General features: G+C 38.2%; 1 protein-coding gene across 5 annotated transcripts in view; it reads right to left on the bottom strand.

Annotated features, from left to right (window-relative positions):
- LOC117398833 (complement C3-like) overlaps positions 1-16,562 on the bottom strand; it is a 52,441-nt gene that overhangs the window by 25,332 nt on the left and 10,547 nt on the right. For all 5 annotated transcript variants that reach the window (XR_009311586.1, XR_009311589.1, XR_009311588.1 and 2 more), the window contains exons 10-21: positions 15,502-15,617; positions 14,690-14,836; positions 13,324-13,539; positions 12,285-12,488; positions 11,522-11,686; positions 6,957-7,086; positions 6,375-6,446; positions 6,027-6,224; positions 4,470-4,578; positions 1,782-1,867; positions 1,329-1,468; positions 32-244 (exon numbers count right to left, since the gene is read on the bottom strand). Coding sequence is in view for 1 of the 5 variants with exons in the window: in XM_033997912.3 (XP_033853803.3) it covers positions 32-244; positions 1,329-1,468; positions 1,782-1,867; positions 4,470-4,578; positions 6,027-6,224; positions 6,375-6,446; positions 6,957-7,086; positions 11,522-11,686; positions 12,285-12,488; positions 13,324-13,539; positions 14,690-14,836; positions 15,502-15,617 (1,796 nt within the window). In the remaining 4 variants the exon portion in view is untranslated. The remainder of the gene's footprint in view (positions 1-31; positions 245-1,328; positions 1,469-1,781; positions 1,868-4,469; positions 4,579-6,026; positions 6,225-6,374; positions 6,447-6,956; positions 7,087-11,521; positions 11,687-12,284; positions 12,489-13,323; positions 13,540-14,689; positions 14,837-15,501; positions 15,618-16,562) is intronic.

Here is a 16,562-nt window from a genome sequence, read left to right as displayed (position 1 = left end):
TTTACAAGAGGTAACTAGTGTTTGCACTTACCACCACCAACAATTTTTTCTTCACTCCATCAGATAATATGTTGTTGTAGACGATGGCTTTCACTTCAATATCCATCTCTCCCAAGTGCAGAGGCACTATAGTGAAGGGGATGGCAAGTGACGACAACTCATCGATGTACACGTCCTGTCTGAACCGGGTTTTGTGACTTGCTGCGCTGCAGATAAGACTGTTTTCCATCAGATCCACACGGACCTGCCAAGGATAAATCATGTGGTGAGAAAACGGCAAGGTGCAAAGCCAATAGCAATATGTGCGGGCAGGCATGCAATGCACAGCTCTTGATATATTGAGTATAGTACTGGAAATCAATCAAATAAAACCTTTATCTAGATGAGCCCATTGAGAACAAATTCTCTTTTGAAATGACCTGTCAAAAGACCACCTCAGCAAACAACACTTATAATGATGTCAATCTTTATTTGATGTCCTTGATCTCAAGAAATGCTGAATACACCCTGCACAATTTACAGCAGGCAGTGATCTCATGAGAACACTGTATAACATGAAAGAACTACAGCAGGTGAACGCATACACTTCTGACAGCAAAAGTACATTTTGTTTCAAAGTACCAACATAAAGGAACACGTTGAAAACATGCGGGTCATTGGCAATGATAGCAACGACTGGTTAAAGTACTGAGAAGAGACAAAGCATGATGCATCTGGCAGTCCAAGTTCTTTTAAAAACTCCCAGAAGTCCATGCAATCTTCATGTGACAAACATGTAGGGATGCGTGTGCAGCAGTGAGATATCTCCAAGGAGCAATTGGTAAATGTAGTTAATAAGTGACTACCTGTAATATTAAATTGTTAAAATACACATTTACCATAACGTGGAAATCTTTTAAAATGGGAAATGTGAGATCTATGATGCAATGGCAATACATATTCGCCATGATTTTCCATTAAGTGTCTAATTACTGTGTATTTTACCTACTAATTACTACACTTAATTACTTATAGTTAAACATCATTACAATGTTATTACGCACAGTTACAATGTAATTGATGTATACATTTTTTTTTTGCATGATATAAACCTAATCCTAACCCTATCTCTAAACATAACACTAAACTGTGTACTTACATATACCATGCAGAAATATTTGCATTTTAAGTACATTGTAACTATGCATACTAGCATTGTAACTATGTGTAAGTACACATGTATTTACTAAGGAATGACTATGTAAATGCACAGTAATTAGAGACACTTCACGGAAAGCATTACCAGCCTTTGCACACCAAAAACAAACATGAGAGTGCTAAACACGTACCTTAAGTCGATCACTGCCATAATTGTAGAGTACTGCCTTTATTTCAACTTGTTCATTTCTAACTACGGAGTAGGGCAGCTTCAAATCGATAAAGAATTCCATTTTGGCTATCAAATCAAAGGGTTTGGCTACACAGATACCTGAAGCATAAAGAGACACAAAAAAAGTTCCAACCTTTTTTCAATAGGGACTGAACAAAAAAAACTAACAGTAACAATGAAAAATTTTATTAGGAGTTCTCCAATAACCTGGCACTTATGCGCACTGATGATTTTAATATGTTTACTATTATTTATTATTGCATTAATACATAGAAACCATTTATTATAATGCTGTAATTTATCAATGGCACCCATTAAATATGCATGTTTTTAAACTTTTGAACATGAAAATATTTTTTCTATTGTATTGTAATTAATATATACTCAGTGTATATAATAAATATATCTTTACCTTTATCTGGGGAAATACTGATGGCCAGGATCTCCCATTCAGTGATGGAATCCTTCAGTGTCCCTTTCACCTTTGTAGAAGACAGACTGCAAGACAGAATGGAAAGAATTCCATAACCTTGTCAGGACATTCTACTGAGGTTAGTATTCTAGAACCATGATAGGACATTCTGTTGAGGTTAGTATTCTAGAACCATGATAGGACATTCTACTGAGGTTAGTATTCTAGAACCATGATAGGACATTCTACTGAGGTTAGTATTCTGGTTAATAACCAGAGGCAACAAAAGGCTTATTAGCGACTTTCTTTCACAAGGTGAGGCAAAGTAATGTTGATTAGAACTAAGTATTTATCACCCTAATAATAAGGAATAATAGATTATCTTGGTTGTCCGCAGTCAAGAGAACTCGGCTTATAAAATTTTCCAATTCTAAACCGCTTAGTGAAAGTGGATTGTAAACTGCAGATTAGCGGAACCAGTTTATGCACATTTTAACAATTCTAACAATAGTTTAGAGGTTGTTGTCATTATTAGGTCATTTTAGGCAATGGTTTGTGGGCTTGCCCCAATAGACACTGCAACTTACTATACATAAATATGCCTCATACATGTAGGGCCTTCTGAGGTGTCACCACAGCTGTCCCGAGACCCAAACATTGGCCTCAGTGACAGGCCAACACACCGCTGAAATCAGGTGTAAAATGGTCAACATACTGTATGCTCATATTGTGTCTTTTTGCTTATGTCAAGTGATTGATGTGTTTCAATTTAATATCTGTATTTAAAATATATAGAGAGTTTCTGTTTTTTCTGACAAACGTACCTGCCTTTAAATGTTTTATGCTGACTATTTTTATTAAAAAGTGAAACGAGGCGATTAACTAAGACTTCTTTCTATTCCAGCGAATAACATGCAGAATGCAATCAATTGTTCTGGATTTTAAGCAGTGCTCTTATAATCAAAACACACAATTATTCATCGCAATTATTAGACATTTTATTTGACGAGTTTAGCAAGGGTGAAGCCTTTGTTTTATTAAACAGTTAGTCTTGCAGCTACAACCGCCAAGCAGCAGCGAGGGAAAAGTGATCAGCAGCGAGGAGAAAGCGATCAGCAGCGAGGGGAAAGCGATCAGCAGCGAGGAGAAAGCGATCAGCAGCGAGGGGAAAGCGATCAGCAGCGAGGAGAAAGCGATCAGCAGCGAGGAGAAAGCGATCAGCAGCGAGGAGAAAGCGATCAGCAGCGACGGGAAAGCGATCAGCAGCGAGGAGAAAGCGATCAGCAGCCAGGGGAAAGCGATCAGCAGCGAGGGGAAAGCGATCAGCAGCGAGGAGAAAGCGATCAGCAGCGAGGGGAAAGCGATCAGCAGCGAGGGGAAAGCGATCAGCAGCCAGGGGAAAGCGATCAGCAGCCAGGGGAAAGCGATCAGCAGCGAGGGGAAAGCGATCAGCAGCGAGGAGAAAGCGATCAGCAGCGAGGAGAAAGCGATCAGCAGCGAGGAGAAAGCGATCAGCAGCGAGGAGAAAGCGATCAGCAGCGAGGGGAAAGCGATCAGCAGCGAGGAGAAAGCGATCAGCAGCGAGGAGAAAGCGATCAGCAGCGAGGGGAAAGCGATCAGCAGCGAGGAGAAAGCGATCAGCAGCGAGGAGAAAGCGATCAGCAGCGAGGAGAAAGCGATCAGCAGCGACGGGAAAGCGATCAGCAGCGAGGGGAAAGCGATCAGCAGCGAGGGGAAAGCGATCAGCAGCGACGGGAAAGCGATCAGCAGCGAGGAGAAAGCGATCAGCAGCGAGGGGAAAGCGATCAGCAGCGAGGAGAAAGCGATCAGCAGCGAGGAGAAAGCGATCAGCAGCGAGGAGAAAGCGATCAGCAGCGAGGAGAAAGCGATCAGCAGCGAGGGGAAAGCGATCAGCAGCGAGGGGAAAGCGATCAGCAGCGACGGGAAAGCGATCAGCAGCGAGGGGAAAGCGATCAGCAGCGAGGGGAAAGCGATCAGCAGCGAGGGGAAAGCGATCAGCAGCGAGGAGAAAGCGATCAGCAGCGAGGGGAAAGCGATCAGCAGCGAGGGGAAAGCGATCAGCAGCGAGGGGAAAGCGATCAGCAGCGAGGGGAAAGCGATCAGCAGCGAGGGGAAAGCGATCAGCAGCGAGGGGAAAGCGATCAGCAGCGACGGGAAAGCGATCAGCAGCGAGGGGAAAGCGATCAGCAGCGAGGGGATTGTAGTTGTAGTTGTAATTGAACCCAGGTCTGGTACTTACACATAATTACAATATAATTAAGCACAGTTGCAATGTAATTAATGTATACACCTTTTTGCATGATATAACCTTAACCCTTTTTATGATACAATTGTGTACTTACATATATTGTGCATAAAGATTGAGTTATTTGTTATAAGTTGAGTTATTTGTTGAGTTATAATGTTAAGTTAATTGTAACTATGCATAATAACATTGTAATTACGTGTAAGTACACCTGCATTTACTAAGTAACTACTGTATGAAAGAGATGAATGCTAACTAACGGCTGAAAAAAGTCTTAAGCCTAGATTTAAAAGGGGATTGGCATGAACGATTATGTCAGGCTCCGCAGCACCTCGGATCCGAACCCAGATCTCCAGAGGTCAAAGGTATAAGAAACTGGTGAACCAACCCAGTCTGCACCAGTTGTTTACAGAAATCATTACCGATTGCCCTTGGGATCCCATGATAATGTTTCCACCTGCCACAGCCAGCTTTCGTCAAAGTGTGTCCGGATTCTGACATCATCCTCAGAAACCATGTCTGACTCCTGACCTAGAAAATAACAGAAAAAAAGAGGCTGCCGTTTGCAAATGAGTTCCAAGGGGTCGGCTGTAGAGAGCCGATATCCTCCCCCCCCCCGATTCCCCCCCCCCCAGAGCGGCATTATTCTCACACCGAGTCTTGTGTTATGACCGCATCTCTGTTTCGGAAGACCTGACAGAAACCGCCACCTCTCAAACACTCGAATGTTCATGCCATAAAAATGGACATAAAAACCAAAATATCTTTAAAACTGCAAATCCAATCAAATTCTAACCACCGTAGAAAATTAAGCCAAGAGAGGCTTATAGCTGTTGAGTAGTATAGCTGTACTGCTGAAAAAATACATTATAATTAGTATTACACACTGGGGAAGAGTTCCTTCTTTTATCCTGCTTTTGTCTTTTAAAATGCTATTCTTATTGAGATACCATTTAAAGATTTCATGAGATAACGTCACAAAGTGTTTGTGTTCCAAAGGACCCCTACCATTGCCAAGATATTAGCTCTTTGTGGTCCCATGTCAGACCTGGTCCGACATTGCAATTATTCCTATACGGTCCATTGTCGGACCCTGTCCAACATCATCAAAAAAACACAAAAAACGGGTGGGAGCGACAGGAGCTGAGGCAAGCCGATAAAAAAGGCGTATCTCATGAATAGTCATACTTGCCCCTGGCATCACATAGGGGCGGTCATAAGGAAAAAAGCTGGATGGTACTGCATCAGCACTCAGAGAATATCACAGACATTTGCAGAGCTTTTTTGAGATGTTATTGAGGAGTATTATTGAGGAGTTTGGTGATAAAACGAGTGATCAGGAGATGATTGATTGGTATGTACGACTATTATTATTATTTATTTCTTAGCATATGTGAAAGCGATAGTGAACGAAAGGGTGGGGCGGGGCTGGAGATGCCTAGTGAGTGCTTTGTTGATATGCAGGGCCTTTTAAACCCGTTTGACTGTGGAAAAAATACTTTTAAACAGCGCGTCTAAAATTAACTGCGTGTGTGAAAATAAATTGGACCTGACGCGCCTGACACGCACTTAATAAATGGACTGCAAAAGGTTAATGGTTCTAAATTGGAGTTTAACATAGAAATTAAGGTAACACTTTTCCATTGTTTCTCTAATTATTGTGTATTTACACAGTAGTTACATCATAAATACATGTGTACTTACACATAATTAAAACGGTATTATGCAGAGTTAATGTATAAATCTTTTTGCACAATATATTTAAGTACACAATTGTATCAGAAAAGTATTAGGTTTAGGGTTATATCATACAAAAAATATACAAATGATGTACACTGTAACTATGCATAATAACATTGTAATGATATGTAAGCGCACATGTATTTACCAAGTAACTACTATGCAAATGCACAGTAATTACAGACACGTAAGTGTTATGGAATGAATTTGAAGCCACTGTGGTTTGATTTTGTACTCACTTCGAGACAGCTCCAGTGTCCCAGTATGCATTTCTTTCTTTCTCTTGCTGATCTCCGTACAGCAGTGCAGGAAGGCCTTGATGCACTCGTCGCCTGCTGTGATGTACTGGGCCCTCTTCTCACAGCTGTAATCCATGGGAATGTCGTTCATACCATCTCGACAGCATTTGTTCTGAGTCTCGTCCTTATATTTACTCGCTGGAAACATTCAGGAGGTACAACATAGTACAGTATATAAGACATATATTTACCTATATATAAACTAAAAAACCTGATGTTCTAGTTAGAATATAGTTGTCACCTCACTGCAAAATAAGACTGCACACCAATGAGTACTTGCTCACTTACCTAGGTTTGTTTTGTGCTCTATCAGAATCACTGAACGGCGTCGTCTTTTTTGTGGTTCCGGGCATTTAGGGTCTGTGAATCAGAAATTAGGAGAAAGTTGAGTTTAAAGTTTCAATACAGTGAGTCCACAGCAGGTATATAGAAGGGAAACTGGGCTGATCCCAGGACAATGACATGAACTAGGACAACAGGTTAAAATAATTAAATCCCTTCAGCCTAGAAAAAAGAAGGGAAAGCGGAGACTTGATTGAAGTCTTTAAAATCATAAATGGTCTAGATACAGTTAACCAAAGACTCTACTTCAAATTTAGCAGAGAAAAGAACAAGCGGGCATAAATGGAAGCTTGGTAAAAGGTTAGAATGGAAGGTAGGAAGCACTTTTTAATATAGAGAGTTTAAAATGCATGGTGTAGCCTACCAGGTGACATATTAGGATCTAAAAATCTGGGTCAAAAGAGACTAGATTGCCAGGAGCGAAGAATGGTGTTCTAACAAGAGACGAGTCGTTTCTCGTTCCTAAACTTTTATGTTCTTAATTGTAACGAAATACAGGAAGGATGGATTTTGAAAGCATGTCAGTACTTGTTCTTGGTTGTGTGGCAATATCCAAGTTTGTTTTCACTTGCAGCCCAGCGTCAGTGAAGACCCCCATGCTATTACCACCTCCACCCGGGGTACAGCCTAGGTCATCCTTCTCAATCACATCCCAGATCTGAGGAAAGAATGACAAATATGATTCTCTCTAAAATGAATCAATACACATTTTACAAAATCCTGAGAATCCAAATTAGATAATACACACATACAGTAGAACTAGTTTGGGTTAATTGTAACAGGACGGAGGCTGGTCACGAGCCAACAACCATGTACATTGCAAGCGAGTGTCTTAACCACAATGCAAAAGAGACAGATTCATGTGCAATTGTGGTTATAGAACTTTTAACCCCATCTCATCTCACCTCCAGGACAGAATCCGCATCGGCAGTGTATCACAACCCGTTAGATAAAGCCTTAATGGTAATTTGTTTCTAAAATGTTTCGGTTCGCTGAGGTGCCTGTACCTGGCATCTTTTTTAAAATCAACATTCCAAAAACTTGAATCAATGGGTATATTTTCATGTGATCTTGTTCAGCAAATTTAATTATCTAATTTATCTAACCCATTTTATAATACATCATATTCCAGAATGCTCTATGATTGATACATTTAAACACATACACACACGCACACACACACACACATATATATGTAGGCTTGGACCCCAACATGTTTGTTATAGTGAGAGTGTACTATATATATATATATATATATATATATATATATATATATATATATATATATATATACAGACGTGCTCAAATTTGTTGGTACCCCTCCACAAAAAATGAAGAATGCACAATTTTCTCTGAAATAACTTGAAACTGACAAAAGTAATTGGCATCCACCATTGTTTATTCCATATTTAATAGACATCAGACTTTGCTTTTGATTTTTTATTCAACATAATATTGTAAATAAGAAAACAAATGAAAATGGCATGGACAAAAATGATGGGACCGCTAAATGAAATTTATAATTAAAGTTCGGGAGGAGGGTCAGACACCAATCTCCGCATCACCAAATTGAATCATTCAATTTACACATTAGCTAATTTAAATTGTTAGCACTATAAATACCCTCTTCACTTATCTCTCATTTGCGTTTTGATTTCATCGTAACCCACCACCTCCCCATCTCCACCTTTCTTAATAACAGTTTTTATGATTTATCAAATGGGGGTCTTAGCCTCGTCCAGTTGGCCAGGCAGCTAACCCTCAAACCAAGTTAGGTTTGATGCCAAATTAATGTGTATATACAGCATACTTTTCTGTTAAATCGCATACTCCGCATTCTCTCCAATAAATATTTGTACTAAAACATTTTGTGATTGGTGTTTGTCCCGAACTACTGAACCTAATATTTTGTTGCACAACCTTTAGAGGCAATCACTGCAATCAAACGTTTTCTGTAGCTCTCAATGAGACTTCTGCACCTGTTAACAGGTAGTTTAGCCCACTCTTCCTGAGCAAACTGCTCCAGCTGTCTCAGGTTTGATGGGTGCCTTCTCCAGACTGCAAGTTTCAGCTCTTTCCATAGATGTTCGATAGGATTCAGATCAGGACTCATAGAAGGCCACTTCAGAATAGTCCAATGTTTTGTTCTTATCCATTCTTGGGTGCTTTTAGCTGTGTGTTTTGGGTCATTATCCTGTTGGAGGACCCATGACCTGCGACTGAGACAGAGCTTTCTGACACTGGGCAGTACGTTTCGCTCCAGAATGCCTTGATAGTCTTGAGATTTCATTGTGCCCTGCACAGATTCAAGGCACCCTGTGCCAGGCGCAGCAAAGCAGCCCCAAAACTTAACCGAGCCTCCTCCATGTTTCACTGTAGGTATGGGGTTCTTTTCTTTGAAAGCTTCATTTTTTCGTCTGTGAACATAGAGTGGATGTGACTTGCCAAAAAGCTCTAGTTTTGACTCATCTGTCCAAAGGACATTCTCCCAGAAGGATTGTGGCTTGTCAGTATGCATTTTAGCAAATTCCAGTCTGGCTTTTTTATGTTTTTCTTTCAAAAGTGGAGTCCTCCTGGGTCTTCTTCCATGGAGCCCACTTTTGCTCAAAAAGCGACGGATGGTGCGATCAGAAACTGACGTACCTTCACCTTGGAGTTCAGCTTGTATCTCTTTGGCAGTTATCCTTGGTTCTTTTTTCTACCATTCGCACTATCCTTCTGTTCACTCTGGGGTCGATTTTCCTCTTGCGGCCACGCCCAGGGAGGTTGGCTACAGTTCCATGGACCTTAAACTTCTTAATAATATTTGCAACTGTTGTCACAGGAACATCAAGCTGCTTGGAGATGGTCTTGTAGCCTTTACCTCTACTATGCTTGTCTATTATTTTCTTTCTGATCTCCTCAGACAACTCTCTACTTTGCTTTCTCTGGTCCATGTTCAGTGTGGTGCACACAATGATACCAAACAGCACAGTGACTACTTTTCTCCATTTAAATAGGCTGAATGACTGATTACAAGATTGGAGACATGTGTGATACTAATTAAAGAAACTAATTAGTTTGAAATATCACTATAATCCAATTATTTATTATCTTTTCTAAGGGGTACCAACAAATGTGTCCAGGCCATTTTAAAATATCTTTGTAGAATAAGCAATAATTCATCTCTTTTCACAGCTTCTTTACTTTATTCTATCACATACCAAAGGCATGCAAGTATACATGATAAAATAGCTTTTAATTTCATCACTTTTCAGGAGGAATGAAGCATTATTTCAATGAGCTGTAAGGGTACCAACAAATTTGAGCACGTCTGTATATATATGTATATATATATATATATATATATATATATATATATATATATATATATATATATATATATATATATATATTATACACACACACTTGTAGTTAAAGATTTACATACCCCAATGAAAATATATAATTTCTAGAGATTTAACGAAAACAAAGAATTTTAGGAAAAATCTTCTGTAGTGAAAGTTTTGCTTTTGTGGAGGAGGAAAAAAAGCTACAAGAAATAGATATCTACAATTACTTATTTCAGCAATTTTTTGGCAAAAAATGCTCATTCAAAAGTATTCATACCCTTTGATGCTATGACAGTATTTTCTACATGGTGCTAGAAATTTCAATATGATAATGCAGGACCTAATTCTAGAAAAGTCTAAAAAATGCTGGATTGTAGGTGAACATTCTTAGAGAGTATAAAAGGGTTAGGCATAGGATGATTGCTGTCATTACCAGTAAGTCAATATGGGAAAAAGTAAAGAGCTCTCTTAAGACCTTGGGCAGAACATTATTTATTGTCATAAAGCTGGAGAAGGGTAGAAGAAGTTTTCCAAGCATTTGAGTATCCCAATTTCAAATATTGTTTCTATGTTGGGGCAGCAGTGTGGAGTAGTGGTTAGGGCTCTGGACTGTTGACTGGAGGGTCGTGGGTTCAATCTGAGGTGGGGGACACTGCTGCTGTACCCTTGAGCAAGGTACTTTATCTAGATTGCTCCAGTAAAAACCAAACTGTATAAATGGGTAATTGTATGTAAAAAAATAATGTGTAAAATATAATGTGAAATCTTGTAACAATTGTAAGTCGCCCTGGATAAGGGTGTCTGCTAAGAAATGAATAATAACAATAATATTATCAAGAAGTACAGGACTCATGGTACTGTCACAACGCTCCCTTGGTCTAGAAGAAAGAAGGTTCTTTTTACCAAGAACAAGCAGAAGAATTGTGAGGAAAGTTAATAACAATCCAAGATTGACTGCAAAAGATATTCAAAGTGAATTGGCTGCAAGTGGGACTGGGGTTTCCACACATCAAAATCTACTTCAGAATGGTTAAAGAAGAATGAAATCAAGGTTCTGGAATGGCCTTGTCAAAGTCCCGATCTAAATCTGATTGATAATCTTTGGTATGAGTTGAAAAAGGCTGTGCACAAGAGAAGTCCTCGGAATTTGAATGAACGGGAACAATTTTGCGTTGAAGAATGGTCAAAAATCACTAAAGAATCATGGCAAAAGCTCATTGACAAATATCCTAATCATTTGAAAGAGGTTCTTATTGCTAAAGGTGCCTCAACTAGCTATTAATTTCATTTTCCTTGTCAGGGTATGAATACTTTTGAATTAGCATTTTTGGAGTTTTGCTAAAAAAATTGCTGAAATATAATTGCAGACATCTATTTCTTGTACCTTTTTTTTCCTTGTCCACAAAAGCAAAACTTTTGCTACAAAAGATTTTTCCTATAAATATTTGTTTTTGAGATATTTCTAGAAATTATAAATTTCCATTGGGGTATGTACTACAACTGTGTATATATATATATATATATATATATATATATATATATATATATATATATATATACATATACATATACATATATATATATATATATATATATATATATATATATATATATATATATATATATATATACATACATATATATATATATATATATATATATATATATATATATATATATATGTATACACACACAGACCCTATTTCCGTCTGTAATGATAAGTGAAGTGAAGTGGTAAACCCTTTCTTTATAGAACCTCACCTTGCTCTGTGTCAGCTTGTTCTTATTGTTTAAGAGAAACACAGCTTTATCCACGGCCACGAGCCCCACTTTTGCTCCTGGGTCACCGCTAATTTTGAGTTCAAAAGAATTGCCAGGTCTGTAAATCTTGCCCACGTCAGTAGAACGGTGAGGCTCCACAAGAAGCTGAGGGGACAAGCAAAGAGAAGTCACTGGAGTTGTATTTAAAACCATTCAATTCCAAAATGTTTCTACTAAAATCAGAGGGTAACATTTTACATGAAGTGGCTCTAATTACTTAGTAAATACATGTGCGCTTACACATAATTACAATGTTATTATGCATAGTTACAATGTACTTCATGTGTCATTTTTTTGCATTATATGTCCCTAACTCTAACCCTAACCCTAACCCTCCCTACCTATACAACATCTGATACAATTGTGTACTTCCATATTGTGTGCATAAAGACTTACACATTCAGTACATTGCAATTATGCATAATAACACTAATCTAAAAACTTAGAATCTGTGCCTTAAAAGGAAAGACTAGTAATGTTTATAAAGCTAATAAGGGATAAGCCAATGTCTGTTAAACTCTATTGAGAATTCCTTAATAAAATAAAAATGTGTGCATCTTTCATAGAAGGGTTATTTCACAACCAGTTGGTAAAAGTAAAAAAAATAACTGACTGGATTGCGTTTGTGATGTGTTTTTTCTTCCCCAGAGCTAGCCACTTGTGTGGGATAATACGGTGGAAATACTGAGTAAAAAGTACTTACCTCTCCAATGCAAGAGTCTGTCACGTCCACCCACACTGAATCAGACACTAGTTCTTCTTGGCCACCCTTTTTTACGTAATAGTATGCCACAATTCGGAATGACGGGACCATTGCCTTTGTGACGGTCAGAGACATGGCGATCACAATCTGTCCTACGTCTCGTTTCTTCCTCCCAGTCTGGATTATTCTCCCTTTGTTTATAACCTGTGAGGAGGGTTAATCATGTGGAGATTAAATGAGAGAGAGAGAGAGAGAGAGAGAGAGAGAGAGAGAGAGAGAGAGAGAGAGAGAGAGAGAGAGAGAGAGAGAAGAGAGAGAGCAGTATAGGGTTCTGCAGAGCTACAACATTTCTATGCCCACTTCCAATTCTAAACTTGGTTAGGAGATTCTTTAGGTAGTCTAACTTACTGTACATTTTTAGGTAACACTTTCCATTAAGTGTCTCTAATTACTGTGCATTCATATAGTAGTTGCTTAGTAAATACATGTGTACTTACACATAATTACAAAGTTAATATGCATAATGTGTAATTTTTGATATAATGTTTTTTTTACATGATATAACACTAACCCTATCCCTAAGCCTTTTCTGTTACAATTGTATACTTCTTGGCTGGGTCTCACTTGAAAAAAGAGGTTTTAATCTCAATGTGATTTCCTAATAAAATAAAGGTTTGATAAATATAATGGGCAAAACGATTTACACGTAAAGTGTATTGTAACTATCCATTATAACAGTGAAATTATGTGCAAGCACACATGCATTTACTATGTAAAAATACAGTACTTCGAGACAAGCTTAAAGCAATCTCGGATATGAACCGTTCCAATTTAAACTTTTGTTGAAACTCATTCCAGTCACTGGCTGCTGCCAACTGAAATGAGTGACGACCGAGAACTGTTGATAAGCCTGCGTGGGAACAAGCAGTTTAATAAAATCTTAAATTGTACAATGAAGAAGAGTGCTCCAGTAAACTACAATGGTAAGCAGGCGTTTTCCCAGTTGATTGGAAAGTTGCAATGGTGAGTACATACTTACTAGATATGAAAAATATTCAATGTCGTTTTTTACAGTGCTGTCATCATTCTGGAGATTGATTTCAAAATGAAGGTCTTCTCCCGGAGACATTTCTGCTGCCCTTATATTGATGTACAAGTAGTTTTTGAAATCCATGTTTTTGGGTTTGTATGGGGAAGCTGTCATTTCATTTGATGCCTGTTGATCATTCTGAATATTTGGATCAAAAGTTTTTACCTGCAGACAATCAAAACATGTTGTTCGTTTTTGAAGACTATACCACATTCATAAGTTCATAGCAGGTACAATCTATGGAAGTATTTAAAATATGGAAAATATGGAATTTAGGTAGATATTGATTCCAATTTAAATCAAGTAAGCATAATCATATCAAATAATGTATGGGTTAAGTACTTCCAATTTAATATAGCAAGCATTTTTGTTAGTAAACTATTTAGAAACTTCCAAAAAAATCCTCACACCACATCACATTACATTACATTTCTTATTGGGCCACATTTTCAAAAACGCACACCAGCGCCTTTTAATCTGCAGTCATCATATCATGGGCACACTTATGTTGCTGTTACACTACACAGAGACACATGCATGATAAAAAAAAAATATCTGATTTAGGAATATTTGTTTGAGCCCCAGAGCACCCATGGAATTATTACACTCCACTTATTATCAATCAAAATTTATAAAATATTCAGGTGATGTGCACCTCACTGTTTACTGGTGTGAACGATAAAGCATTAAGCTGCAGTACAGTGAACATATTGTATGATTTATTTATTTATTTCTTAGCAGATCCAGGGTGACTTACAATTGTTACAAGATATCACATTATTTTTACATACAATTACCCATTTATACAGTTGGGTTTTTACTGGAGCAATACAAAGTACCTTGCTCAAGGGTACAGCAGCAGTGTCCCCCACCTGGGATTGAACCCACAACCCTCCGGTCAAGAACCCTAACCACTACTCCACACTGCTGCCCACATGCTGATTACTGTGCTGTGTTTCATTGGCTTTAGTTTCATTTCATGTTTGGTCAAATTATAACGTCTCGTATTTTGTTTTAGAAGATGGTCTTCTGACCAGAACTTCATCGCATGACACCTGCTGGTGAAACGTTGTATTTCAGTAGTAATCTGCGACAAACCAGTTTTTAGTCAGATAACGCCCTCTAGCACAGGACATTTTTCGATATTTTTACACCTAGCCATGGCTACCACTGTAGCTGCAGAATATAGCAAATCTGTCGAAGAATGTGAATTCTGCAGGAGCCTGCGAATTCCATGATTTCCGAGGAATTCCAGTATCCACAGATCTGGACTGCCTCTACCTCTAACCATTTTAAGCATCATCTTAATACGTACAGTGATTTTCAGTTCTTCAATGCCACCTTTTGTGTTAACCACTAGTCTAGCCAGTCCGTTGCTTTGGGTTACTCCATGACTTTCTTCTGGGGTGACTTTCACTGGAATTCCTCTTGCCGGGGTGCCATCAGGATTTGTCACAAAAACCTTTGGGTAATAAAAAGAAATAAACCTTTGAATCTGAAGAAAGATTTGTCACAGAAACCTTTGCCAAGAAAGAGTACTTCATACACACCGTACCTTATGAATTATAATTCAGGCAGGAAACTCCTGCAATAGATCATTTATTAAAACAAACTAGACAAAGTATACATTATACATATTTTACATTACATTCTTTGGACTGTGGCCTCACCTTTTTAGTTACCCCTGCCCATAAATTAGCTCACGGATAAGAGGAGAGGCTGTAATGAATCGTTTCATTGCCGATCAATGGATTGTTTACCGAGCGACAAATAAGAAACTAGCTATTCGAGTGATGATTTAGTTTTGATTGTAAAATAGGAAAACTAAGATAAAAAAGCTATTTTCTAAAACTAAGTTTTCAATCTTGACTTTAAACCAGTATGTCCCAGTTTCCCTGATAGAAAAAGGCAGAATGTTCCATTATTTAGGAGCTTTACAAGAAAATAATGACACCCTCCCCCATTTCTCATTTCTAGTTTTAGTTCTGATGAGAGACTGCTGGAGTCTAACTCATGTATACTGCCATTTTTTAGTTGGTTCTGTTTTATCTGAATTCAACATTAAAATGTTCTGAGACATACAGCTAATAAGGAAATGCCAAATATCCCTGGTTTTGAGAGCATTACCAAGACATCGAATGGCATTCCAGGTTTGAAGTATTTGGAGGTTTTGGTGAAGAGGATTTTATAGGGAGAGGTGACTATCTTGAGTCCACTTGTCTCTGCCTGTACCAAATCACTGCCTGAAAGAGAGAAAAGAAATGTGCTGAACACCAGCGACACTATAGCTTCTTAAAGTGGTGGTAGCTTCCAACATAATTACATGCAGAGCCATTCAATTTGTAGAGTAAAAAGTTATTGGTAAATATATGAAAGAAAATGTCTTGGGAATGTTAAACCACTTCGCTGGAAGTGGCATTGGCAAATGCAGAGTTGCTAAGGCAACTCCACTTTGATTAGGCTCAGAATGCTGAATGATAAGGCATTTACAGTAATGTATGGGGAAGGAGAAAATATGGTAAATAATCAACCACAGTAACCTTGTAAGAGAGGGTAGTTAGTGGTTGGTTGCACCAGAGTGGAGTAACAACTGAATAACTAATTTCTATTATAATTAGTAAGGTAACAGAAACAAACTGTAGTCATGTAGACTCTGAGCCAACTAGTTTAAATACCAGGCATAGAGGCGATGCCAGGGACCATTGCTGTGGCATTGAGGGCTCTCTCCAGGGAAGGCAATCTGATCAGTTGCATATCTCTCTTAATACTCGTGACACGTATTGTATCTAAACAATAACGTTCAATGTAGAATGCAATGCAGGCATTTGGAACTGATAAATGGTAAACATTGTTAAAATGTGAAACATGATCTGGTCTCATCCTTGCAGCATAACAAAGTAGTTAATTCCATGTTCATTTACATTTTTAAACCATACTAGTTGTATGTGAAATTGTGTGAAATCATTTTGTTATTAGAACTAGAAATATGTGGCTCTTGTGCTGTAATGACATGGTTTTAAAAACCTTCAGCTACAGTGGTAATATTACTAGTACCAATATAAGTTGGCTAGTACTCCGTTACAAGGGGATCTTTATATGTAATCTGTAAAAAAAAAATGTGGGGCTCATAAATTGAACCAAAAGACTGGCAAAACAAGAAACAGGGCCACTGATACCCCCTGATAAGA

This window comes from Acipenser ruthenus, chromosome 44 (assembly GCF_902713425.1).
Source record: "Acipenser ruthenus chromosome 44, fAciRut3.2 maternal haplotype, whole genome shotgun sequence".
Taxonomy (NCBI): Eukaryota; Metazoa; Chordata; class Actinopteri; order Acipenseriformes; family Acipenseridae; genus Acipenser; species Acipenser ruthenus.
This window is presented reverse-complemented; position numbering and strand designations above follow the sequence as displayed.